This window comes from Daphnia carinata, chromosome 4 (assembly GCF_022539665.2).
Source record: "Daphnia carinata strain CSIRO-1 chromosome 4, CSIRO_AGI_Dcar_HiC_V3, whole genome shotgun sequence".
NCBI classification, from domain to species: Eukaryota; Metazoa; Arthropoda; class Branchiopoda; order Diplostraca; family Daphniidae; genus Daphnia; species Daphnia carinata.
In genome coordinates, this window is record NC_081334.1 from 9,034,430 (window position 1) to 9,059,505 (window position 25,076).

General features: G+C 40.6%; 5 protein-coding genes across 6 annotated transcripts; 2 read left to right on the forward strand and 3 right to left on the reverse strand.

Moving 5' to 3' along the window:
• The first annotated feature begins 2,382 nt into the window (after positions 1 to 2,382).
• On the forward strand, positions 2,383 to 3,862 carry LOC130692734 (tRNA-uridine aminocarboxypropyltransferase 2-like). Its single transcript, XM_057515819.2, has 3 exons — positions 2,383 to 2,667; positions 2,732 to 3,113; positions 3,366 to 3,862. The coding sequence occupies exons 1-3, from the start codon at positions 2,588 to 2,590 to the stop codon at positions 3,666 to 3,668; spliced, it is 765 nt and encodes a 254-aa protein (XP_057371802.1). The 5' UTR covers positions 2,383 to 2,587; the 3' UTR covers positions 3,669 to 3,862.
• Positions 3,743 to 23,890, reverse strand: LOC130692729 (recQ-like DNA helicase Blm). Its single transcript, XM_057515809.2, has 20 exons — positions 23,880 to 23,890; positions 9,593 to 9,694; positions 9,424 to 9,539; positions 9,198 to 9,344; positions 8,918 to 9,138; positions 8,754 to 8,861; positions 7,502 to 8,692; positions 7,357 to 7,438; positions 7,140 to 7,287; positions 6,949 to 7,080; positions 6,609 to 6,876; positions 6,492 to 6,537; positions 6,279 to 6,428; positions 6,004 to 6,185; positions 5,780 to 5,939; positions 5,498 to 5,667; positions 5,238 to 5,429; positions 5,038 to 5,176; positions 4,083 to 4,967; positions 3,743 to 3,833 (listed from the first exon to the last, which is right to left on the reverse strand). Exons 2-19 carry the CDS (start codon positions 9,640 to 9,642, stop codon positions 4,576 to 4,578), a joined length of 3,894 nt encoding a protein of 1,297 aa, XP_057371792.1. The 5' UTR covers positions 9,643 to 9,694; positions 23,880 to 23,890; the 3' UTR covers positions 3,743 to 3,833; positions 4,083 to 4,575.
• On the forward strand, positions 10,276 to 12,308 carry LOC130692733 (partitioning defective 6 homolog gamma-like). The gene is made up of 6 exons (XM_057515818.2): positions 10,276 to 10,438; positions 10,612 to 10,719; positions 10,780 to 10,903; positions 10,971 to 11,197; positions 11,386 to 11,549; positions 11,617 to 12,308. The coding sequence occupies exons 2-6, from the start codon at positions 10,648 to 10,650 to the stop codon at positions 11,990 to 11,992; spliced, it is 963 nt and encodes a 320-aa protein (XP_057371801.1). The 5' UTR covers positions 10,276 to 10,438; positions 10,612 to 10,647; the 3' UTR covers positions 11,993 to 12,308.
• LOC130692739 (protein DEK-like) lies at positions 12,321 to 14,494 on the reverse strand. 2 transcript variants are annotated; one of them, XM_059495051.1, is made up of 7 exons: positions 14,344 to 14,494; positions 14,052 to 14,205; positions 13,804 to 13,985; positions 13,578 to 13,732; positions 12,740 to 13,514; positions 12,528 to 12,683; positions 12,321 to 12,447 (listed from the first exon to the last, which is right to left on the reverse strand). In XM_059495051.1, the coding sequence occupies exons 1-7, from the start codon at positions 14,371 to 14,373 to the stop codon at positions 12,427 to 12,429; spliced, it is 1,473 nt and encodes a 490-aa protein (XP_059351034.1). In that variant the 5' UTR covers positions 14,374 to 14,494; the 3' UTR covers positions 12,321 to 12,426. The 2 variants fall into 2 exon arrangements, with proteins under 2 accessions (XP_059351034.1, XP_057371807.1); XM_057515824.1 differs by having other exon boundaries at positions 13,804 to 13,994.
• LOC130692737 (uncharacterized) lies at positions 14,610 to 22,013 on the reverse strand. Its single transcript, XM_057515821.2, has 19 exons — positions 21,420 to 22,013; positions 20,823 to 21,025; positions 20,239 to 20,556; positions 19,922 to 20,122; positions 19,299 to 19,510; positions 19,132 to 19,224; positions 18,875 to 19,042; positions 18,559 to 18,806; positions 18,230 to 18,485; positions 17,918 to 18,160; positions 17,721 to 17,858; positions 17,163 to 17,653; positions 16,607 to 17,091; positions 16,413 to 16,541; positions 16,289 to 16,341; positions 15,915 to 16,202; positions 15,682 to 15,856; positions 15,485 to 15,619; positions 14,610 to 15,416 (listed from the first exon to the last, which is right to left on the reverse strand). Exons 1-19 carry the CDS (start codon positions 21,479 to 21,481, stop codon positions 15,277 to 15,279), a joined length of 4,038 nt encoding a protein of 1,345 aa, XP_057371804.1. The 5' UTR covers positions 21,482 to 22,013; the 3' UTR covers positions 14,610 to 15,276.
• Positions 23,891 to 25,076: the final 1,186 nt, after the last annotated feature.

The following is a 25,076-nucleotide window of genomic DNA, read 5'->3' on the forward strand; positions in this document are numbered from 1 at the left end:
TGCGCTCAATAGTATTTCCACTTTTAATGTACATCTACATATAAATTTTTTACTTATTCTTTTGTGTTTAGATTTTATTCCTACCCGCTGTGAAAAATGGCATTCTGTTACTAATTTCGACTCCAGTCGAACCAAAGAAACAATCATCGAAAAACTATAAGTAGGTGGATTTTAGGGCGGAAATGCTTCAAATCAACGTACGCTACATGAGGAAAATGACGAAGATCTTGCAGTCGCCAGTCCTCAAGATGTTTTAAAAACCTGCTTCACAAATGCCATTTGTCAGCGTATCGCATTTATGTTTATGCATTTTGTAGCTGCCCGTCTTTGTCAGAAAATCTGACGTCCGACTCGCAGTCAGGGCATCGGGTCGGGCCTTGGAGTGAGAACACGGGTACAAACCCATGGGACGGGGACATAGAAGCCCTAGGCGGATGTCGGTCCCGCGACATAAATAACCCTACCGGTCGACGGACTAAGAGTAAGCGTGGCCGGAGGAAGAGACGTCTGCGTCGTTTATTGAAACCGGGGAACCCGGGATATGATATCCAAATATGTTGACATATTCTCCATCTATGTAGAACGGTCTCTAGCGAGAGAGGCTCGAACCGCACACCAAAAACTAACGGGAGAAAGAAGGATCGTAGTCGCCAGGAAAGCCCTTCGAGCATCGGGAAAGGGAAATTGAAGTAGCGTAGGAAGGGACTATCCCGCGGTCAGAAGAAAGAAGAGAAACGGCGACCTCTGGACCAGTGTTGAAATTAATGTTCGATTAAATTAAGTTATTTTTCGACGGTGGCTCTTTGTAGGGGTATAAATAAGGGCCGATTAGGCCTAAGAAATGCACTCACATTTCCACACCGACGCAGTCTACACTGGTAATGGTTTCCTCTGAGTACTTCCTTGTTGTTGTGTATTGTTGTCGCTGCCTGCTGTCTGTCCCCCGCCTGCTCGCCGTTCGCCGCCTGGCCTTACAACTACTGAGTCGGCAGCCTCCGACGGTGGAAGATATTCCAGTCTTGGATCTATTTCCAAATGTAGTTGTTTTTTCTTTGATTTTTTTCACGCCGTTCCGCCACTGCGCCAAACTTTTTTGTTCAGCTGTGCGTATTGGTTGACTGTTCTTTTTTCACTTTTTCTCCTGATCTTTTTCTACCATTCTCGTGTTTTCGCAATTTTCCTATGAAATCGAATGCAGACCATCATTCATTTGTTATAACTTAACCAAGTTATTCTACACACATAATACATTTTTGAGGTTGTTTTAATCATTAAGTGCCATGGTATTTAATTTATTATACATTACTGTATATATATAGCTAGCGATATAAGCTGGCCGCATGCCGTTACTACATGCCTTAGGAAATCATAGTGAACAAGCTTCCGTTACTAGTACTATTAGTTAGCTTACACGAAATAACTACCAAAGCCAAGTAAGCCAGCGCCATACGGGTCAAAATAAGCGTCGAAATTCAAGCTTAAATCTTAAAAAATTGTAGCCTGAAATCAGTAGCTTGAATAGGTCTGGAGCAGTAGTAGCCCAAACCACCCCAAGGTCTGAGCTAGCTTAAAGTTTTGTACGGGATCCCTTGAACGAGGAATATCGCCAGTGCCCGATAAATTACCTTCATCTGCACATTATACTTTTGATGGGGTTGAGCACCTGGCTCAACCCTATCACCTATGTATTAGTTGCATTAACTTCACAGTACCTGCATATTTTTAACAATTTCAGTCATACCACTGGGCGAATTCGACGCTCCCCACCCATCAAGCGTAGAAGGCAAATTACTGCTGTGGAATGAAGCGCGAATTTCACTTGCTCCTTTTTATTTCCAAAAAATATATATGGTATAGGATATATGAATATATATGTAACATATTACAAAATGTCTATTTTAAATGTGTAATGACAAAATAAGGGCGCCGCCAATGCAAATTAATTAAATGGCGTTTATCATCCGATTGTTGATAAAATTAACTTCAAAAATTATCCTTGTTTGATAAAGTTCCACTAATGAAAAATTATCTTTGGGAATCGTTTTCAAACAACAGTAATGTTTTAATCCCACGGCAATAAATTATGATTTGGTGTGTCAAAGATAAATACATTTTATATATAAATAAACCAGGAACGAAATAGACGTAATATTTTACTCGATGCAGGCCTATAAATAATAAACAATCAAGCCTTATTTCTACATTTACGTAGGGGCTCATTATGCTGTTATTCACTGTTAGATAACGTCGAACCGATACACCGATACATCTGATTCGAAACGAATCGTTATCGAGTATTTAAAAGCACAGATGCATCGCTGTATCGGTATCAGTATCCCCAACACTAGTTTTATGCATTAAAGTCTGCAAAAAGTGAGCCATGAGAAACCACAACGGTGTGGCGCGACCAACACGGTGTGGCTAGCCAAGTGAACTCTGTATTGAAAACATGAGCATTGCAAACAAGATCGTCCACCGTATCTGAAAATCTTACATACTCTACAAGTTCCAGTTCTTAATCACGTGCCATTAAAAGATTATCGATTCGTATTTTCACTAGCAATTGCCCTGGAAAATCTAATCTGAAATGGACGAAGATTTTATACAGTTTGCAGATGAAATCGTCCTAGGTGAAAATGTACAAAGATCAAGTTGTGCAAAATGCAGGTATCTTCAGATTATAATATGTGTTATTAACCATGAGATGGACAATATTCCAATGTTTTGGCAGACGTCCTCAAAGAGTTTGTTGGTGCTCATACTTACCGGAGGTACCTGTTACAATCAATGGTAAAATCATTGTTTTGCAGCATCCTGATGAAGAAAAAAGAAATCTTAAAACAGGACCAATGCTTTTCCATGGAATGTCAAGTGGTCAATGCATTATTTATTATGGAAAGAAGTTCCCCTCTGCCAAACATGAAGGATTAAAAGAAATGCTGGAAGAACATTATACTTATGTCCTGTATCCCGGCCCCCAGTCTCGGAGCATCACAACAATCTCAGATATTCATCCAAAAGGAGCACCATATAACCTGGTTTTGATTGATGGCACATGGCAGCAAGCCAAATCAATGTATTTTCATAGCACTTTCCTTCATTCATTGCCTCAGGTAAACTCGTTTAGGTTTTTACATGTGTTCTTATATTTTCAGTCAGAGGTAGCCGTAAATTTGTGATTTACTAGATAAAATTTGCCAAATATAATAATCTTTATATTCATGCAATAAGAATTTGGCATGAAGCAGCATAAAACAATTTTCAACATTATAAATTGCACAACTAGGAAATCCAATTGTTGTTGCAAAAACTATGAAAGCTTTCTGTTTACTTATAGAAATTTTTCTTGTGGGTGACACCTATAGGTTTCCTTGCCAGAGCTGGGTCCCAGTCTGTATGTTATCAGGACTCAGCCATCAGAATATTGCCTATCAACGGTGGAATCAGCAGCGTTAGCAATATCTATAATGGAAGAAGATAAAAGCATTGTTGATAAATTAGTCCACCCCCTGAAGGCATTGTGCACATTTCAACTGAATTATGGTGCAGTAGAACACCAGGACAAGGTTACACTTTTGGAATTAGGGCAGTATAGAAAACCAGTAGGAAAACGCACAATGAAATTCCTTAGGCAAACAACTAATAAAGCGGTCCTGGGAAAGTTTTGAATTTTCATAACCTTTCATATTATTTGCAGTGCTTTCAACCAAGGGTAATGCACTTTGTGGGTTGGAACTCTTGGTTACTAATAGCCCATGCAACCTCCTCATTTCATCAAGGTCCCTGTATAGATGTTGTTCTATGTGATCTATCCGTGGCTGTAAGGCATTCATCTAAATGAAAATACAAGTGGTGATTATAATTATTGTTAACCTTACTGTTATTGTAACAATTCACATTGTTTAAAGAGTAAGATATCTTAATCAGATGCATTGACACCTCACTGTAATCAACATTTGGATTATGACTAAGAAAATTAAGTAAATGGTTTTGTAAAATTTGCTATAGTTATGTTCATACAGTGAGAAACAAATTGAAAAATTAACGACACTCTAAGTTGTAATTTGAAATGTTGAATTTACTTCATGTAAATATGTGCGAAATCTATCTTGTCGCGAAGACTCTGCATAGCGATTTTTTATCATATTGACAAAAACTGTCAAGCAGCATATTAAAGAGATTGCAGCTATCAACTTTCCAGGGCGATCAAGTGGCCTCCGTGTAAAGTGATCACACAGCTGCATGATAAGACACTTGCATATTTAATATCTCCAGAATAGAACAATTGACGTCTTTATTTTACTTATCACAGATCACCAAGCCATTATACACATGTAGCAGAAGAAAAAACGTACGTACGTTTGTTTAGGGTTTAACTTTTACGTTTGTACATCTATGCATCATCTATTGGGCACAAGATGGACTTTGCGTATGGCTTTGACCACTGCAATGAGTAAGTTTTGTAAAGGCGACAAAAAAACGACTGAAATAAAAAATAGTGCAATACAAAATACAGAAGAAAGGAAAAAAAATTCTAAAATGCAACAAAGATACTCGAAAAAATAACTATCGAAGTTATTCTTTCTTTGCCGTTCGAGAACGCGGAGGAGCCAAAAGAATGTTTTGCACATTTTGCACCCTGCTTGCAGAAGATGTGGGCTTTTGCGTCCCGTTAGTGGATTTCTTGTAAGAAGGCCTGGCAGATGTGTTGCCAGACGAAGAACTTCTTTTACTGTCCGTTTTCGTAAACCATTTACCCTTTTTATTCAATTTGCTTCCACCTCCTGCCTTTGAGCTTCCTCGTTTGCGTTTGAATCCGCTACTGCTCTTTCGTCCGCCAGAGAAGTATGGTGATTGCTGTGCTAAACTGCCAGAGCCTTCAAGATCAATTTCATTCGAAGGAATGAATTCGCTGAGATCAGTGAAATCATCGTCTATTGCATTTCCACTTCTTTCTTCCATCATAACTGTTAGGTTTAAATTTATAAAAAAAAGTCTTACACATAATTTGATTTTGTTGGACGAATATCTTATTACCAGATTTTACAGCTCTGTAACTGCATGTAATGTCCTTAAGTTTGTCTCCATATTTTACGTAGTTTGCTCTGGTGACATGTGGGATAGCCATCATTTCTTCCTCAGTTTCCGGTAAGCGCCTGGACATTTCTTTGAGTGCCTTTACTTACAAGTTAGACTTAAATAACGAGAAATTAATTGTACCAAGCAAACCAACGAACCTGGAGGTTCATGATGGAAGTGTAGTTGACTCCAGCTTCGGCTGCCATTACTTTACAACAATCAAGAAGTTTGCCATAGCATTCAGTTTCCAAATTTTCCAGCTCCGGATCACTTTGAACTGCCGATGAGCCTGCAATGGCTAGATGCTCTTTACCTCTGCCACCAGCCTTCTTTGCGATGGAAAATTTAACCTTTTACCAAATGAAGGCTGTCAGTTAAATGAAAAAAAACAAATTTTACAGAACACATAGAAGCTTACTTTATCTGGTGCTTTACTGCCAACGCGAAGGTAAGCAACCGCAACCTCATCTCTACTTATAAACAATTCTTCGTCTAAGTAATGTTGCATCACCATTGTCCGCATTAGTCGTTCAATATCATTCCTTTGCCATGATTTTCCGCGTCCGTGAAGACTATGTTTGTTGTGACCTTTAGATAAAATTAATGTAGGGGAAATTAACAATATATATATATATATAAAAGAAAAAAAAAGTCTAAAAAGGTAAAAAAAAAATTTTTAAAAGTAGAGGAAAGAGCTTACCCAATTCTATAATTTTTTTCGATTCGCTTCCTTTGAAAATGTCCACAAAATGATTAAGAGTGTAGTTGTTAGACCACTTTCCAGTTTTACCACATAAAGCATCGACGGCTGATACGATGGCTTTGCAATCTTCGGTAACATCTATTTGGACATATTCCACCTGTAACAAAAACATGACTAAGTTTAATAAATAGAGCGATCATAGTACACAAATAAATTGCTACCTCACTATCACAGTTATCACAGACCGATCTTGGATTGGACTTGCACAACTGGCGATCGAAATGCTCACCAAAGTAACACAGCTGCAGAGTACGTCTACAATCGGTTTTATTCTCGCAAAATGCAACCATGCGATATAAATTATCGATATGAGTTTGTCGCGCAGCAAAATTTTCTCGATCCACTTGTAACCAGATAAAGAAGCGGATAAATTACTGTAGTGGATGTTGTCTTTTTAAATATAAATAAATCAATAAATCAACAAAAGATACTTTACTTTCGATCATACGACGCATTCGAAGAACATCTCTGTAGGCATAATATAGATAGCAGTAAGATATTTCTCCATCTCGGCCAGCTCTGCCAGATTCTTGATAGAAACCTTCGATGGATTTTGGCAAGGAATAATGAATAACGAAGCGAACATCTAGACAAAACAAACGATAAGAATAAAGGTATTTGCAGATAATAGATCACGACCACAACTAGCCTGGTTTGTCAATGCCCATTCCAAAAGCTATAGTGGCACAAACAACCTGAAAAAATTGCGTAGTTTTAAGTTCTAAGGACAATAATATGGATTTTTAAAGTTACACAAGCATTCTACCTGCACAGTTCCATTGATCCATTTAAGCTGAGCCTCTGACCGCGCATCATCACTCAACCCAGCATGATACGAAATGGCTTTAATTCGGCTACCTTGAAGCGCTTGTGCAACTTCATCACATTCTCTTCTTGACAAGCAGTAAACTATGCCACTTTTCCTATTAAATCGCTGCGTTATGAGTTCAGCTATTTCTGTTATCATGCCGGCTTTCATTTTCTTCGGAAGCACGCGGTATTTTAAATTCGGCCGATTGAACGAGGAAAGAAACCTGAAAAAATTATGGTGATGAAAGTCTCCACATACTAGAACTCTTTCATTTCTTATTTTCTTTGCTATGCACCATTTTGGATTTTTCATATTAAGCTGGCGGAGAATGTCAAAGCGAACACGAGGCGTAGCGGTCGCAGTCAAGGCCATTGTAGGAACGTTTGGAAACTTTTCTTTCAAGACACTAAGTTTCTTGTAATCAGGTCTAGAGGGAATTCGAACTGCATTAGAATTTTCGAAGAATGTTTTAAGCTTCTTTTATACCTAAAATCATGTCCCCATTGGGATACGCAATGCGCCTCGTCGACGACAAATCTCACCAGTAGTTGCCTCGCATTCAAAGTATTTAAGGCACTGAGAAGCTTCATACTAGCACTTAGCTTTTCGGGTGTTATATAGAGAAGCTTGATATCTGATTATAGAATAAAATATAAAATTTCGTTTCATTAACTGGTGTTAAATAGCCTAGTTAGTTTTAAACCTGGATTTCTCATGGATAAGCGCGCGTAAATGGCATCTTGAGCAGCATTTGGCATGTCTCCTGATAAATGTTCCGATGGAATCTGTATAACAAAAGGAATGCATGTAGAGGCTGTGATTGAAAATGGAAATACAAATCAACTTGCATCTAGTGATTTAAGCTTGTTGACTTGGTCGAAAATAAGTGACTTAAGGGGTGAGATGACAACTGTAACTCCTGGAGTAGTAAGTGCTGGTAACTGATAACAAAGCGATTTTCCCCCACCGGTCGGCATCAATATAAAACAATCATGTCCCAGTAGACTAGCGTTGATAGCTTGAAGTTGATTCGGTCGAAACTCTTGTAAACCAAAGCGTTCGCGAAACGTTTTCTTTAGGCTAGCGCTATGATCAAAGCCAAAACCATCAAACACCTTTGACGTGCCATCGTTCTGCACATTGCCGTGAAAACGACCGGAATTATTAGACGGAATGGATGAGAAATCTTTCGGTGGCGTATCATCTGGTATCGTGATGGTTGGAGTGCAATGCGGCACGGGCGTATTATTACGGACTGCATTTGTTGAACGATTCTTCGCAGGTGTTGTAGAATTTGTGTTAAATGGTATTGAAGATGTGGACGACGTTTCAGCTCCAGAACTCAAGGACACTGCCAAGAAATCGACATCGTCAATGATCACATCAAATGCATCCTCGCCAGATTCGTCTTGTTCTTGAATTTCAGGAAAGCTTAAATCTGATGGTTGAATGGTTAAGGGGACGCGGCCACTATTCGTACTGGATTTTGCGTTCAAAACAGGCTTCATCCTATCGGAAGTAGCTTGCAAAGTAGTTGCAGCGGAGGAACTTGAGACAGCTGTGCTTCCGGTGTTGCCATAGCTGTTTGAGCCATCACTCGGTTTCAACGGATTCGCAGTTGATCGACTAGAACATATTTTCGCTGTGGGAGTCCGGTAGATGAAGGCTGCTCTTGCAGGTTCAACAGAGGCTGTAATCAATGGAGTACCGTCTGCGGTTGGCTCTAAGCCGTCATGTACATCATCGAGATCAAATGATGTTCTTGACGCGTTGTTGACTTGGGCTTTCGTCTGAGCTTTTAACTTGATATTTTTAGCACGATGCGAGGAGGGATGAAGGTTTGCAGCAGATTGTTTTAAATTAGACAAAGAAACTGAAGAACCTTGGAGGCTGCGTCGAAATTCGATCAGTTGATTTAAGAGACTAACTGCTATGTCATTTGACATGGAATCTTCAGAAAGCGGGTACAAACTATCCAAGAGATTGACAATTTTCGTGTCCAGCTCTCCTTTAAACAAGTCCAAAGATTGTGAAGATCTCTATAACAAAAAATCCAATTGGTGGACTAAAATTTCAACTTCTCAAAAATTATTAACATACTTCTGGATGTTCTTGTTCTTTAGCAACTGCAAACCAATCTTCCACATCCAATACAATCCGTAGTTTGTTTTCAGCCACTTCTATGGATGTTAAGTTATTAGATTCCTCCTATCAAGAGGATTTTGTAAATAAAGCAACAACAACTTAAAATTAAAATATCAAACCTCACGCTTTAGCCCTATTTGTTTTTTGTAATCACCGTTATGATAACTGCTATTTATATCGTCTTCATAGTCGAAGTCACCATATCCGATGCCCTGAGATTTTGAATTTTCAACTTCACTGGGCTTTGGCTGAAACACACCAGCCTTGGATGATGCAGTGTTAGCTGATTTTGGTACAGGAGATGCACAGAGTATTCTATGGTATGCCAAATCATTTGACTCTGGAATTATAAAAATTTAATAACCAGTACGTTAAAGAAATGATTTAACTTTGCATTACCACCTGTAACATTGTCTTCCTCTGTATCATCAAAGTCTCCCCAAAATGATCCATCAAGGTTTCCTACACTAACATTGCCATTTTTGTTCATTAAACCTTTTTCATTATTACAGCTGGGCTCTTTCTGATATGGCAAGTGGTTTGTTTCTTTAGGTGGCAAAAGTAGGGTTTCAGATAATCCAATTATAAATCATATCTGGTATAAAAAGTTGGAATTCTGCTGTACCATTAGAGGTAGAATTGTCATTACATTCATCTGAGGCAATGGTAAATACTTCTTGATAGTTTTTTTCTGTTTTTGAAGAATTTTGATGTGGAGCTTTTGGTGGACAACTATTTGTACTATTTAAAAAGAATTGGTAATAAAGCTGCGATGATATGATTACTGAACTAACCTTGAATTGAGTTTAAGTTTATTGGTACGGGGTAGAAGGAATTTTTCCATTTGGCTAGAATTCCCCTTGTTCTATGTCAATTTGGCAGAAATCCCAAGTCCACTTTTCTTTTCGCTAACACAGGAAATTTTCGTGAAATGTTTCAAGATACAATAACTACAATATCTTCAGTAATATCGGAACAAGCTTCTTGCAGTTTTTTGGCTTTACACTTTTGTCCTATGAACTCTTATCTCACTTTCAATATTGGTCTATCTGCTTACTGTGTTAAACTACATGAAAAATTGAAACTGAAACAGATCTACGCCACACATAAATAATTTCTCGATCTCCGGTATCGGTACGCTAGACCAAATCACTTTACGGATTTACGGACATCAGTCAATGATTTATCGTCTCCGCAAACTTGAAATAATTGCAGACGATTTCCCGCTCACTTTCCATTAGCCATCACTCATACTTTGTGATGTTGCCAAGAGAAAATTTGCTCTGAAATCAACAAAAATTTCAGTCTTATTGACATAAGTGTTCCTTATTCAATCAATATAAGAAACATTGCCGGCAAAAAAATTTTTTAAAGTCAAAATAAAGATGTGGAAATCTAGAGACGAGTAGGAGCCTAGGAGCTAGGGATGTAGGAAAAGCCTACCAGCGGAAAATATCTGAAATATCGACCACCAGAGGGCCATTGTAGTCCGTAACCGTTCTCAATTATCCATCTGTCATGTCAGTCAATTTTCGTTGTATGGTGTCAAGTAAAGAAACGTGAAAATTGCTCATCCCCTTTGTAAAATTCAAATGAGTTAATTTGCTCTTTCATCCTACACTTCAGCAGTGACGAAACAGGTAATAGGAATTAGAAGACGTGGATTTTCCCCACTGTGATGGAATTCGGTTTGCGAGTGAACGGTCGATATTGCAGATTTGGTGCTAGAGTTGTAACCGGATGCCTGCTGGGGCGTGGATATCCGTTAGGAACTTAGGACTAATTGGAACGTTTTGTTTAATTTTTTACCCAGGATACCTATTTTTTATCACATTCTGCCCCAACACACATGTCAAAATTAGTGAAACTTCAAATGTCTCCACCGAGGACAGACTCAAATTTTGTTGAAGTGAAGAGCAAAGTAAAACGGATTGTTACCTAAACTAATAAGTTCAGATTGTTAATACCATTTCACTTTCAGTTTGTGGCTGAATTTAGAAGATTCAGTCTGAACAAGAAAGTGTTGCCAAAGTATGAAGATTTCAGAAAATTGCTTGAACAACTACATGGCTTACAAATCGAACCTTTCTACATAAGTTATACAGGTTAGCACTTGTACCAAAAATATATGAAGTTCATTTAGCAACTAACAATTTCGGCATTGGATTACAGATCCAAATGATGGTGATCTACTGCCTATCAACAATGATGACAACTTTGCCAGAGCTTTGCAGGCAGCACGTCCTTTATTGAGAATTCATATACAAAGAAGAGGAGAATCACAAGATGATGAACTGCATCAGCACTTGGCCTCTAAAAAGAATATCATATCGTCAATACTAGGAACACCTAAAACCAGACCACACATTAGTATATCATACCCAAAGGAATTTCGACAAGTATGTTATGAATATTCATTTAGCTTCTTTTGATTAAGTCAGTTGATTTTATAACTATCCTAATTACGTCATTCACAAATTTCCAGTGTTGATTGTTTACCTGTTGCTTTAGTTGGTTGTCTTATTTCACTTTCCTTGTTGCATTATGCTTGTTTTGGCATTAAACTGAGTTGTTAACTGTTAAACAGGTTTCAGCTATTATTGATGTAGATGTTGTGCCCGATTCCTGCCGTCGAGTAAGGCTGCTCAAGCATGGCTCTGAACGACCGCTTGGATTTTACATTCGGGATGGCACGTCCGTACGGGTCACGCCTGATGGATTAGAAAAAGTCCCCGGAATATTTATTTCAAGGTACGGATAGACGTAAATTAAAAATGTTATTGTCGTCAAGTGTAATTGGAACGTGTTACATATGTAGATTGGTTCCTGGCGGATTGGCCGAATCAACTGGTCTTCTTGCCGTCAACGACGAAGTGTTGGAAGTGAATGGAATTGAAGTTGCCGGCAAGTCACTAGACCAGGTAACCGACATGATGGTTGCCAACAGCGCCAACTTGATCATCACGGTTAAGCCGGCCAACCAGCGAGGTGTACTGACTTTGTCACGAACTTCGCATAATGACACTATGACGTCTTATTCGACCATAGCGTCAATGGTTCACTCCGACGAGGACCATGAAGAAGACGAGGCCGACGACTTAGACGAGATTAAAGATCTAACCATGCAGACCAGTGCTAGCAGTGGAAGCGATAGGACCAGCAACGCAAAAGATGATGGCATCCTTCACTTATAAGATATCATGATTTAAGGTCGATAATTCCCTTGTTGAAATAAGGGGAAAAAACATTCCGTTCAAGTCCCTATTTTTTAAGCAAATGAAAGTGTATAAAATAAAGTGTCATCTTTTGCCTAAGTGTGCGCAAAGTTCTTGGTCCATGCGTGCAATTAGCTCCCGTCCATTCTTCTATGTCTTTTTCCCTAGATTTCTAGTTAAGAGAAACGTGTGTGCCTTCCAACATTTACCGGCCTTTTATTGGTAACTTGCAAATGACTAAACGATGAATCAAGCTCTACTCGATTCATCGGCACAAATACAATCGTAAAGAACACACTATGGTATCCCATCTTTCTAACCTTTGTATTGTCAAAGCTTTTGATGTATCATAGTAGTACAGTGGGAAACAAAATTAAAATTTAAGAATAAACCGGCTTGGTACCTGGGTGTTATCACGATTCTCCACCAAGAATCTACAAAATTCAAGACAAGTAGAATTAGTGCACTTTCTATAACACGCCGAGAGCTAATTTCTAGGGAGACAATAACCCACCTCGCGGGCGGTTGATCGAATAAAATCTTTCTTTGTTTTCTCTAATTCGCATTCAGGGAACTTATCGTACACCTGGCGACACAAGTTTTTCATGGTCATATCTTCAAGGTTTGCGCCTTTCAAAATTTGTTTGATAGTATTGGCCAGCTCATCATTCTAGACACAAAAAGATACTTAATTCAATGGCGGCAGAGAGAAAATTTTTAGTTTACCGTCGGCTCTATTGACTTTGCTGTCGCTGGACTTTTTACTGTGCTAGGCGAATCGTTGACTAACTTTTCATCATTATCAGCCACTGATTTCTTGGGCGAAGTTGATGGTTCTTTCATAGACTTTTTATTTTCCTTTTCCTTGTCTACTGGTTTATCAATGGACTTTTCATCTTCGATAGTCTTGTCCACTTCTTGATCAATCAATTTTTTATCTTCTTCTGAATCGGAATTTTCGATAGGTGCCGATTTCTTTTTCCCCTTATTCGTGAGCGGTAATTTAATTTTAATCTCAGACTTTTTCGGTGATTTCTTCGGTGGTTTCTTTTTCGAGTTCGTAGCTGAAACTTCTTTGTTTTCCTTGCTAGCTACGGCTTTTTTGGTTGCTTTCGGTGTTGTGACCTCTTTAGTTGGTTTTGGTGTTGAAACATTTTTGTTGGCTTTTTTTACCGGTGTTGGCTTCGGCGATTCTTCCTTTTCAGATGAATGATTTTCCTCATCCCCTTCTTCGTCGGAGGTGCTTGAATCGTCTTCAACGGTTTCAGATGATGTAATATTTTTCTTTGGACTGCTCTTTGCCGATTTGTCGCCATCCTGCTTAGCACTAGTTTTCTTTTTACTTTCTTTCGTTGCCTTTTTGTTTTTTTTAGCAACAGGTTTACTGCTGGGATTTGGGCACAAACAAAATTCCAGTATTCTTTCAATTACACCCTCTTTTGTTCCACTTTTTTCAAGGCACAATATTTGGCAGATGAATTTTAAGTCAGTTAAGGTGTTCCTAGTAAGCAATATATAAAAATGAACATACATGCTTCTCTATAATAAAAAAAAGTAGCTTTACTTTTCCAACATGTGTTTTCTGCTTTCAAATTCCTTATCCTCTTTATTAAATGGATATCCAGAAAATTCTCTAATATTTTTCTTAATCTCATGAGCTGTTCCTGGTCTCTTGAATAAGAGACGGTGAAGGAGAACCATATCTGATTGTTTAACACTCTAAATAAAACAAGGAAAAGACAAGATATTAAAACAATTTGCTAAATGCATGTATCTAATGGGACAACTACCTGAAGCTGAGCCAAGATTTTGGGTGATGTTCCAAGCTTTATTCCTTTACCTGGCATAAGTTCATTTTTACGGCGATCAGGACTCTCTGTTGAAGCAGAACTGTTAATATTAAGCCTCTCCACCTGTTTACGAACACGAGTTCCTGTAACTTCTGGTGAACGATCCAAAAGACCAACAGGAGCTTTCTCATCTATGCCAAACAAGAATTATTTACCTAGACTTCATACATCATCTTATATAACATTACCATCTTCTGATTCACTTTCATCTTCTTTGTCTGAAGGAGGTGTTTCTTCAGTCTTTGATTTTTTTTTTGAAGGTGTTGCCTTTGGAAAAGGCCTTTTTCTTTTCTGTCCTTTACTTTTACTTTCAATTACATCATTCTCTTCGTCCGAGACACTCTATTAAATAAACAGCAACAACACGAAATAAAAACCGTGCTTGTAAAATGGATTGGCGGGAAACGAGTTGGACTTAGTATAGTGAGTAAGGACGCAAAGACAGACAATACAATTTATGTAGACTAACGTCAAGCTTACCTTTTCATCGACAACTTCGTTCTCCGACATTTCTTAATAGTATGAATGTATTCTAACGAGAAGTTGATAAAATTTAAAAAAACCTAAATTCGTTTTCACTTTGTTAACAAGTGTAGCATCAACATTCAATAACTTGAAACAAAAGACTAACGCCTATACCCTGCGCTTCAGTGGTTTAAGCGTCATCTCACCAGGTGGTCTGTTTTGAAAAATGGCGCGAAGATGCAATGGCAAATGCATGGACTTGGGGAAGTAGACGGAGTTCGTTAAAACGTTATCGGTTTATTACAGATAAATACGATCAGTTCAAGAATATTTACACACTCTGCCATTTAACGGCCTCGCCACATAAAAACATCAGAATCGTTAGTTACCGCCAGCTAAGTATATGTCAAACAGAAATTTCGACAAGAACTGGTTCAAGGATTCTAGGTTAAAATCAAATATATAAAACATTCGCCGATTTTGTGCGCCATGTTTAAGAGTGGGAAATAAGAAAGTTGTTGACTCGTTGAGTTGGAACGACATGTCATAAGGAAATTGAACAGGATTTGGAAGGGAATACATTTTCAGCACACACAACGACGTGACCAGAGACAATGTGTTAACAGAAAAGAAGAGACGGAAATTTGAAACAGTTTTCACTCAGTTGTAGCACTCCCCCAATCCAGCGAATGATATATTGCATAGCAGCGCTGAAAAAAGATTCTACGAGCTCGCAAAATGAACAAGCAAAGTGAAAAGGAATCATGGATAATGCAACGCTGGGGAGGAGTGATATCCGACACGAAAGAGGGGAAGGACTCGATACATCCCATCAATGAGAACAACCCGCGAAACCGGAATTTTCCACATAGAATTGACACATTGACAGACGACACCATTTTTTTTTATTTTTCATTTTTTTTGTGTGTGTAGGGGGGATGGCTTTCTCTAAGACAGGGAAGTTTGAGACAATTTCAACTGAACAAGGTCTGAACGCCCGGCCAGAGCGACTAACACAATATGTCCGTCTGCAGAGACATGGGCTGCCGTTGTACGCTGGTCAGGTGTAAATGTAGCCACATCTTGCCCTAACAATCAACAAATTATTATTCTGATTCATGATTTGTTTCATGAGTTATTGTTGACATTATACTACCATTGGCGAGATTCCAGAGCCTTAGCGACCGGTCATTGTCATCTGAGTCCCAACTGAGTAAATACCAACCTTCAGCATCGAGATTGAGTGTGTCCACGGAAGCCGAATGACCCAATAGACTCCAACGACAATTGCCTAACCCAAAAAATTAATAAATCAAATGGAATGCAGAAGGGGAAAATGAAAAAAATTAAAACCTGTAACGAGATCCCAAACAAGTATTCGAGCATCCTGTAAGCTTGTTACAACGCAGCTGTTTTGACAGGCGATGCTGACAGCCACCGTGTTCGCTCCGGCCTTCCACTTTTTAAAGAGTGTGCCACTCTGCAAGTCATAAACGACAATGAAATTCGGATCGCTCGTCTCCAGTTCCTACGCATAGAACATATAGGATATGAAAAATTATTTTTTGTTACTGTAAGTTTAATACTTTGCAGACGCAAGCCACGTAGGTACCGTCGCCGGTAATGGCGCTCAATCGAGTGATGAACTCGTGATGGTTCATTTTCAAATCATAAATGAGCTTTTTAGCTTGCAAATCCCAAACAAGAAGCGAGCATGGACGTTTGGACTCGTCACCACAGACCAGCAGACGGCCGTTGTCTGAGACGAGTAGCGAATTGAGGAAGCGATCCTCACCAACTTTGAACGTTGTGACGCAATCGCCGTTCTCCAAACTGATCAAATTGACGTACATTCGGTTGCGCGAGAGTGACACCTGATTTTGAAAATAAATAAATAAATAAATAGCTACATGTGCAATTCAGTTAGTGGATGTTGTTAAAGAAGGGGCTTAAGACATACCACGTGCGAATCGCCATGAAGGCCAAACAGAGGCAGTTTTTGGTTCATCATTCCTGAAAAAAAGTTTACAAACCATACAAACCTAATGCGTGCTGTAAATAAAGCTTTTTCGGAAAAGAAAAACCTTTGAGTTTGAGCACTTCTTCGCCAGTATTCATGTCGTAAACGCAGAGTTCTCGGCCGCATAACACGACACAACGGTCATTGGCTAGTGTTGCAACTTTCAAGGGCTGATGCTGAAGGTTTCCAAGGACTATCAACAAACAAATGGCTTTAGGCTTAACACGAACAGCATTTTGCTCAATCGAATAGTATCACCTTTATCGCACTGGCCAGTTTTGAAATTCCAAAGGGTTAACTCGTCGCGCACAGCTGATAACGCGGCTGCATGATGTCTTTCACCGCTATTCAATCGATAAATGGCGCTTATGCAAACGTCTTTCTCAGACTCTGATGACGCCAGCTGATGGCTCGGAAGAAGACAAGCCACCAACGGCTTCCGACACAACTCTTCGAAAACTCCCGATTGTGGAGCCCCGCGGCCAATCAGCTGGCTTGCCAGTTGCCGATAATCGTAATCGATAGTCGGTGCTATGAGATTCATCCAATCTTTGAAATAATCAGGTTGGCACGATTTTGGTGTGAGTGCGAAATCTTCCATCACTTGCGTCACGCCAGATGTGGCTAGTTTGGTCAACAACCAGCCCGGATCCGACCAAATTTCATTCCACATGTGTTGCGATTCTGAAACATCTAGTCGCGATAAATGATGCGGAATCTCGTCTAGCGCTCGCCTCGTTAATCTGAGCAAAAAAAAAGGAGCCGAAATTGAAAATCAAATTTGCGCTAAGATTGGGCAATGGATAAGCAATACCGCAGGCTAGTGATGGCAGCAAAGGGAGATGCCAAATCAGTCCAATTCCTGCTAAGCAATAGAGCTCTTGATTCTTGCCAAATGGTCCAAAAGTAGTCTAACATTTTCCGATGGATGATGGCCGTTTCGTCACAGTCAACAAGAAATGTGTTTGTCATTTGCTCTCGAAGGGTTACATCTCGCCACGACAATAACCCGAGTCCACCCACTACAACACGCTGAAGGAAAGGAACCAGCAAGTGAGCCAACGTAGGCCAGCTGCTCTTATCTCTTTCACACACATGAAGTTGGCACAGGTGCTCCATTTCATAGTCACAAATGCCGTAACGGGATGAAGTCAGTAGGGCGATCATCATTCCCACCTGATCCCGGCCAGTCAGTTCGTGAACAGCGGCCGTTAAGTTGGGGATGACGTTGGTCGAACACGGTAATATTTCACCACTTGTATTGCCGCGAAATTCTTCCGCCAATCCCGCCTGCCACGACAAGATCTAGAGGACGGTTATTATGTTATAAGTTTAACGATGGTCTGGTAAGTAATTGAAACGCAAATAATACCTTGACGGTTAGTGGACGATGAGATTGATTAATTTGGGCGGCCATAGCTGTCAGGTGATCTCCGTGGGAGCGGTGAGTGTGCTGCAAGAGGCAGGCGTCGAATAAATTGTGCGCTTCACTAGGAGAAAGCTCCTCCAACTTGAGAAAACTTGGGATGAGCTTTAAAGAGGAAAGCGTGTAATCTGAAATTGCGTTACCTGATAGAAAGCCTTCTCGGGTAGTTGGTCACGCAATCTTTCAAGCTGATGGCCATTTCGCAGAGTCAACAATACTTTGATGGTGGTGGGCAACTGGAGCGACAACCACGAACCGAGCAAATCGACAACCGATTCGAAATCCGCCAAGTGATCAATTCCGTCTATGATGAATGTCATGCGCTTCTTGCAAGACCGCTCGTCGCTCATCAGTCTATGGAGTGTCGATTGGTAATCCGAAAGCGTCTGTAAATCGTACAAAGACCATTGTGATCAATTACGTTGGTCGTGCAAAATGTAGCGCAAAAATCTCACATGAGGATTTCGAGGAAGGCGGCCGGTGATGAGAAGCGACACTTGCTGGGTGAGACTATGAAGTACGGTGAGAGCCGTACTGGATTCAGGTGTTAAACGAATAAATCGTAGAAGAACACCCATCTCCAAAGCGCAGGCCGGATCGAGTTGTTGCCAGCTGTGAGATTGTTGGGCAGCCCTTGCCAACAGGCAAGTTTTACCACTGCCTTCGGCGCCATAAATGACTAGAGGATGTTGTTCGTTTCCAGTCAAATACCTGCGTGTTAACAAATGAGTCAACAACGGTCGATGCTAACCGCTGAAGCGTCAATCAATTGCTTCTCAATTACCGTTTGACGACCATAAGAGCCGATTCTCTGTTGACGCTACAAGAGGCGGCCCGCTGACAAAAGGCCAGATGTTGGTTGATCTCTTCGAGAAAGGATCTGGACAATGACGAGCGTGACAGGACATCCTTTGCTTCGGCTTCGTCAAGCACCTCTTCGACGATAGAGTGCAGCGTTGCAGAAAGCTGACTAGTGACAGCTGAAAATGGTTCCGCTTGAGTTTTGATAACATGCTTCTCTTGGAGTAACGTCTAAAATCAAATAGGGACCGATTCACTTACTGGAACACAACAACACGCTACAGACATTGTATACGGACCTTGAGGATTTTCTGAACGGCATTGACTCTTCGCCGATTTTCTCTCTCCGTAATGGACGACTCGGAGTGAATGGATCCGGACGTGTTTGGGCTGCTGATGGCCGATTCTTGTATCCAGATGCAACGTCGAGCCAATTCTTGACTCATGCATACAGAATTGTGCACCTCCTTTTTTTTTTTTTTTTTGCAAAAACGGAAAGCAGCCTAAATGGTTAAGACGACGCGCATAAGCGATCCAACTGAATGATTTGTCACACCTGTTCAAACAGAGTATTCAGATAGGCGTCGCTCAGTTCCTGACTGAAGACGGTGATGAAAAATTCCAGCAACCGCTGCTGTGCGTCCTCCGACTGGCAAAATGACAACAATTTGAATGAATTTAACCCGAATGAAATGATCAAAGAGTGTGCTCATGAATAGTCACCATCGTGGGAGCAGATTGGAGCCGATAACAAGGTGGCTGTGCCTGCTGATCCGAGTGATACCATTGTTCAACAAGAAGTCTATCGTCTGCATCTGGGGCTTGATGGAGTGCCGTCTGGAAATCTTGCGCTTCGATGCTCAGTGGTAGGCAGGTGCGGCCCAGCGTATCGCCAAACACCAGGACGGGTATGACGTGGGACGTCTCCATCAGACCTATAGCATCGTCGTAGATCAATATATGCCGAATAATTGAACGAAAAAAGGGGAATGGAAAAAAAAATGGAAGAAAGTAAAAGCAAGACAGTACTCTCTATGCACCAAGGGATATACAGTTGGTAAAAAAAAAAAAGGGGGAGAGGCAGGGGTGTACACACACACGATAGTGGCGAATATGAAGGGTGGAGGAGAGTGCCGTGCGTCAATGGTAACCATGGTAACCGACTAGCGGTGAGAGGTATGGGAGGGGCTATATTATATGGATCAATTAAGTGGGATCCCCATTTGCTTGGCTTGTTTTCTTTTTTTTTTTTTTACATGTACTGTTTCCTACTTTTATAAAATCAACCAACGTAGAACTAAGAGACGAATAAAGCGAAGGGACAAAAGCTGAAAGTTTCCTCGTACGGTTAAGATTGGCCAAAGAGATCCGGCCGATCCGATCGTCACTGGATGACATCAACGTTGTCGCTGGTCTTGTTGATGACGACGGACCCCAAGGATCGCACAAGATTTGCAAAGACGCTCCTCGTGAAGTGGCCAGTGCTTTGATTTCGGCGTGGACTCCGCTGCTGTTGATAGCATCCAACAACGTGGCCGTGCTGGATGCTGCGAGCAAACACGTAATTCAAGACGTAAATGATTTAATGGACGATTATCTAATCAAAAGAAAGAAGGCGCCCAGAGTGGGCGGGGAAGGACATGAGAGCAAAGTTTGTACGCACCAGTGGGATCGGCTGAAGTGACGTAGACTGTCAGGTGAGCTCCACGTTCGACAGTGCCGTGCCCGCCGGTGCTAACGCAACCGTGCAGCACATGGCGAATGACTTCCGGCAACTGGCGCACCACGTCCGGATCGCAGTTGGCACCGTTAGTCGAAGTAGGCGAACCCGCTAATGCTGCTAATGGCTGCTGATGCGGATGGCTTCCGGTAGCCTTCGACAACGAAGCTTGTTTTTGTTGTTGGACGGCTGAATTGCTGCTGGAAACGGCCAGCTGGAGGTCTACTTGTGCGCTGACGGGTGCCATCACTTCGGAATCCACTTGAAAATTAGGTGTTGTAAGAAGAAATCAGATTAAACGAAAATCTGTTAGTAGACCGCATCCATTCATTTTTTGAAAATGGATTATTTAGAGCGACTGTTCTCGCGACTGCCCTACAGGATGGTATAAATGGGTTTTATGTCAACAAGTAGATCTGGTGGATCACGTCGAGACACATTTGTCATCATTAACAGAGATCGTCTTAATATAAGGAAATTGCAACAGTTTTGTGGAAGGCGATGGCGTTTGTTGTGGAAACAATTACCCGACGCCATGGACGATTCTTCTCGCGAGTCGAATTGTGGACGTTGTTGCTGTCGTTGTTGAGCGACGCTGCTAGATTCAGATTTGTTACTGCCGTTGCCGATGATCGGCTCCTGTTTGATCTCGTCGTCTCCACCGCCGCCGCCGCCATGAGCTTTCGACGACTTTCGGCTTTTGCGCGGTCGGGTGCGGCAGCATGGCGAACTGAATATTGTTTGAGAATGAAAAACATTGAAAGATACCCAATTTGTGTAATAACAATGCAATTTTTTTTTTTTCACTCTCGTTCTCCCTTTTTCGTTGCAGCAAAAAATTGTGCATCTTGTATTTCGTTTGCATTCGTTGCAAAAGGAGCCCGGCCGACGTCACGCGCCCCGTTTATTATTAGACATTTGAATTCCGATAAACATTCAGTTCGAAAAGGAGACCGGGCTGGCTCTTCTCGTATTCGAGTTTGGCCAGCTGTTTAGCTGGCCGTTCCCTCACGTTCTGAACATCACCGTCTTCACGCCAAAATACAAAAAAACAAAAAAAAAACAAACAAACAAACAAACAAACAAAAAAGAAAACCAACACCTTTTTTCCGATAACATTATACCTCTCTGAATTGGAGTTGTTGCCGTCATGATCTCCACCGCTGCTCGAGCAAAGATTACCCATTTTTGTATGCGTTTTTTCAATTCTTGCACTTCTTGCCCTCGATACAAATAGGAGCTATACAACGAACTTCACTGCAATTGACTGGGACACAAGTAGCCACATTCACATACACGGACTAGCGATGACACGTCAGGTATGGATTTTCTGTCTCAATATTTTGACGCTCACATTTCTTTGTCTTGTTTTGTTTCATGTTTTTTTCTTTTCGTTCGCTATGTTCGACGAAGATGTGCACGCATTGCTGCAAGTGCCTTGCGACGATGATGTACACGGAGGGATGGGAGGTGGATTATAATGGAGTCTGCCTGTTCCACGGCTCCCTTGTTGTCGTCGTCGTCGTGGTCCCTCTCAACTGCGAACCACTACAGCCATGGCGTAGCTGGTTGTAGTCTATTCGTTTTCTACGAAAACCCACAAGTCAATGTTTCACGACATGGCACTGTTTTCCCCTGTCACGTCGTCCCGCCCCCGACGGACTGAATCGTTCGTGCACTGGCTGGCGCCATCGAGCGCGGCGATGACGGTCAATCTACTACTCCTCGCCATTAGGGCGAGCACCGAGCAGCTCTACGCGCACGACACACAACGACTGCACAAGCCTTTGCTGGTCTCGTCTTCTTCATCCATTCTATGTTTCGGGGAGAGGGGGATGAATTCTTGTGCTGCCACCTAACGCGTAGCATGTAATTTAACGTCTGCTTCGAGTCGGCGACGGCGCAGAAGGATCCGCCGTAAAAAATAACAAGAAAGAAAAAGAATCGTTTCTCAGAAATAAAAATAGATGTTTAAACCAATGCCCAGCATAACAACAATTGGATGACATAACAGCACGAACAAAGACTACATACCACAAGCAGCTCGGAGGATAACTGACAAACGAGTCCAAGTTCAGAGTTGGATTGCCTTTCGATTTCTTTTCTAGAGTATCATTAGAAATCCTGGCAGCAGCCAGAAACCTGATGGCTGTTGGTTGCGTTGATTTGTTTGACGAACAGTTTCCAGTGAGGGCTGGGTGTGTGTGGTAGCATATAGTGTACACACACGCACGATATACCCGTGAGAAACAAAAAAATCGATCGAAACACATTCATGAACTGGCATTAGAAGACACGTTTCAAATGATTTGGAAAGAAAAAATGAAACAAAAAACATGTCGATTTTTTTTCATAGTAGACTTTTTTCCATCTGCGAAATGCATTTGTATTCTATTCCAACTGATATTCCGCTATTGGCTACTTCTAGTCGATTTTACGCTTTCTGCCACTTGATCCGCCATTTTGCAGGAATTCGACATTCGATGCAATCAAATGGCTCGTTTGGTTTTCAGTAAGTGACAGTTGATCCGTTTGATGGTACTGATAGAATCAGGGTGATCGCGGCACCATATCCCGCCTCATTTTCGACGGAACCGAAACTGGCTCAGTGTGTCTGTCGACTGGCAACATTCATCACGTCACGCCCGATCGATACAAACATACATGCATGCCCACTGCAGACGAATTGATGGCGGTGTGGGAAACAGAGGATCATTGCGTACACGATCCCTGTCAAGCAAAAATCAAATCGGTTTGTAAGCGTGGCGTGACAGATCCTTGAGTGAATTACCAGTAAAAATCACCCTTTAAAAAAATATTGGCAGTCTCACGAATGTTAGATCGTTATAATTATTTTAAATCATTATGATTTATACCGCTGTCAATTTACGGAATCCATTCGTTTTTGTAATGTTAGAATTTTTATTTATTTGTTTATTCTTGATGGCGATGTTTGGCGAAAAATATTGACGTCGCCAAAGAAATCAAGGTTTAAACTAAAGAGGCTTTTGTCCTTGGCATTGCTAGGTCTTCATTCTCTTTCCGCTTAGTTAGGGTAAAACGGAAATTGAATCTTTTTTAGTAACGGTAACAAATCAATCGGGAAGCTTTTCTTTCATTCGGGTAGCATTCAGTAACACGGTACATGTAAGACGAGCAAGCGAGTTTCCAATTGGAAACAGCCTCAGGATAGTTAGTCAACAGGCGTCAACAGGTGAACCAGTGGATAATAAGGAAATCGCTATTGTGTCATGCAACTTCTTCGCTTTTGATCAGTCAAATTACAAAACGCTATTTGATTCGTATTTTAATTATAGATTAATATGTAACCTTTCTACTGCCATTTGTTTAGATTTTAATATTAAATGCTTTAGAAATCCCGCACTGCCATCTAGCGACAACTAATCATCGATTTACTAAGGGCGCATTTTGGCGTCTACTTTTAGTTAAACTTCTCAGTGAACTTGTATTTTTGCGTCAACGGGCCAGTTGATGGTTCAACTAAGTGACCGTTTTGGTGACAACGCCAGTGGAAGGTTCAACTGAAATTGAAAAAGTTGAATTTTTTCGACAGTAGTCCAGACCCCTTCAGACGCCAGCGTCTGAGCGAAGCTAAGGGCTGTAGAAAGCTAAGGGCTGTAGACTGCAGTGCAAATTTAAATTTGCGTACTGTATCTGTTGACATTGAGCCAGACCTGCCGTAATCGCGATTGAAAATTAATCGCGATTGCGATTTCGAATACAATTTTTTTCGGCGATCAAATCATCTTAAAATAATCGAAATCGGCGATTAAATTAAAAAATTTTTAATTACGATTATTTTTTGATTGTTTAGCGACATCTATGAACGGTAGATGAGAGTAAATGAAAGTATACTCATAGCTTTGTCACTTTTTTAGCAGACGCTTTTTTGAAACGTTCACTTGTTTCAATATAAACAATGGTAAGTTATTTTCTTACTGCTAAATGGCCTCTAAAAACAATCGGAAAAATAATCGTTAGCAAATTTAATCGAAAATAAAATTCTTTCGACAGACGAATGATCGCCGATTATCTTTTTTTCCTATTATCGACGGTGACCGATAATCGCCCAAGAAATAATCGGACAGCAAGTTTGCATTGAGCAATGCAAAGAACTGGAATTGAAATACAAAAAAGGAAAAAGCACGCCAAATCCACTAGCGCATTTTGGCGTCAACCTTTTGTTGAACCGTTTTAGTTCAACTTTTAGTCAAAGTTGACGCCAAAATAGTAGTTCAGTGCTAGCTGAACCGAAAAGTTGAACAGGGGGGAGCTGAAGTTCAACTGAATGTCAACGGTGATCTGGACCACCGTTGAAAAAGTTCAACTTTTTCAGTTGAAAATAAATCTTCAATTTAAATCGTTGTAGACGACAGCAATGTTAGATTTTCGTCTGCAATTTGTATCGATACTTGTTAACATGATTATTATGTATTTCTTTGCAATCACTTATCATGAGGGAGTAGCGCTATGGATAAGTACTACTGCGATTGGAATTCGGAATTCTCGAGTTCAAATCTGTTTTAGGGCAATTTTTTTATAATCTGCTAGACATTATATTTTGAACGTATCTGAGTAACAAAAATTTAGGATGATCGCTCTCTGAGGCGTGTAGGATACTAATAAAATAACATTTGTAATTTATAAATGTAACAGATTTTCATAGCAAAATAGTATTCTGTTTAGCATCGTTGATAAAGCAGATGACGGTAAATATCAGTTGCTTCTGAAAATTGTATCGATACTCGGCACCAAACGTT

Coding starts and splice junctions, on each gene's coding strand:
- LOC130692734 (XM_057515819.2), top strand. CDS start 2,588: ATGGACGAAGATTTTATACAGTTTGCAGATGAAATCGTCCTAGGTGAA. Junction 2,668..2,731: donor TCAAGTTGTGCAAAATGCAG/GTATCTTCAGAT, acceptor ATGTTTTGGCAG/ACGTCCTCAAAGAGTTTGTT. Junction 3,114..3,365: donor TCCTTCATTCATTGCCTCAG/GTAAACTCGTTT, acceptor TGACACCTATAG/GTTTCCTTGCCAGAGCTGGG.
- LOC130692729 (XM_057515809.2), bottom strand. CDS start 9,642: ATGGAAAAATTCCTTCTACCCCGTACCAATAAACTTAAACTCAATTCA. Junction 6,429..6,491: donor AATGGGCATTGACAAACCAG/GCTAGTTGTGGT, acceptor TGTTTTGTCTAG/ATGTTCGCTTCGTTATTCAT. Junction 6,186..6,278: donor AATGCGTCGTATGATCGAAA/GTAAAGTATCTT, acceptor TCTGGTTACAAG/TGGATCGAGAAAATTTTGCT.
- LOC130692733 (XM_057515818.2), top strand. CDS start 10,648: ATGTCAAAATTAGTGAAACTTCAAATGTCTCCACCGAGGACAGACTCA. Junction 10,904..10,970: donor TTTCTACATAAGTTATACAG/GTTAGCACTTGT, acceptor ATTGGATTACAG/ATCCAAATGATGGTGATCTA. Junction 11,198..11,385: donor ACCCAAAGGAATTTCGACAA/GTATGTTATGAA, acceptor ACTGTTAAACAG/GTTTCAGCTATTATTGATGT.
- LOC130692739 (XM_057515824.1), bottom strand. CDS start 14,373: ATGTCGGAGAACGAAGTTGTCGATGAAAAG. Junction 14,206..14,343: donor ACGAAGTTGTCGATGAAAAG/GTAAGCTTGACG, acceptor TTTATTTAATAG/AGTGTCTCGGACGAAGAGAA. Junction 12,448..12,527: donor TTCGATCAACCGCCCGCGAG/GTGGGTTATTGT, acceptor TGAATTTTGTAG/ATTCTTGGTGGAGAATCGTG.
- LOC130692737 (XM_057515821.2), bottom strand. CDS start 21,481: ATGGGTAATCTTTGCTCGAGCAGCGGTGGAGATCATGACGGCAACAAC. Junction 20,123..20,238: donor CACTTCAGCCGATCCCACTG/GTGCGTACAAAC, acceptor GTTTGCTCGCAG/CATCCAGCACGGCCACGTTG. Junction 18,807..18,874: donor CCGTTCAGAAAATCCTCAAG/GTCCGTATACAA, acceptor ATTTGATTTTAG/ACGTTACTCCAAGAGAAGCA.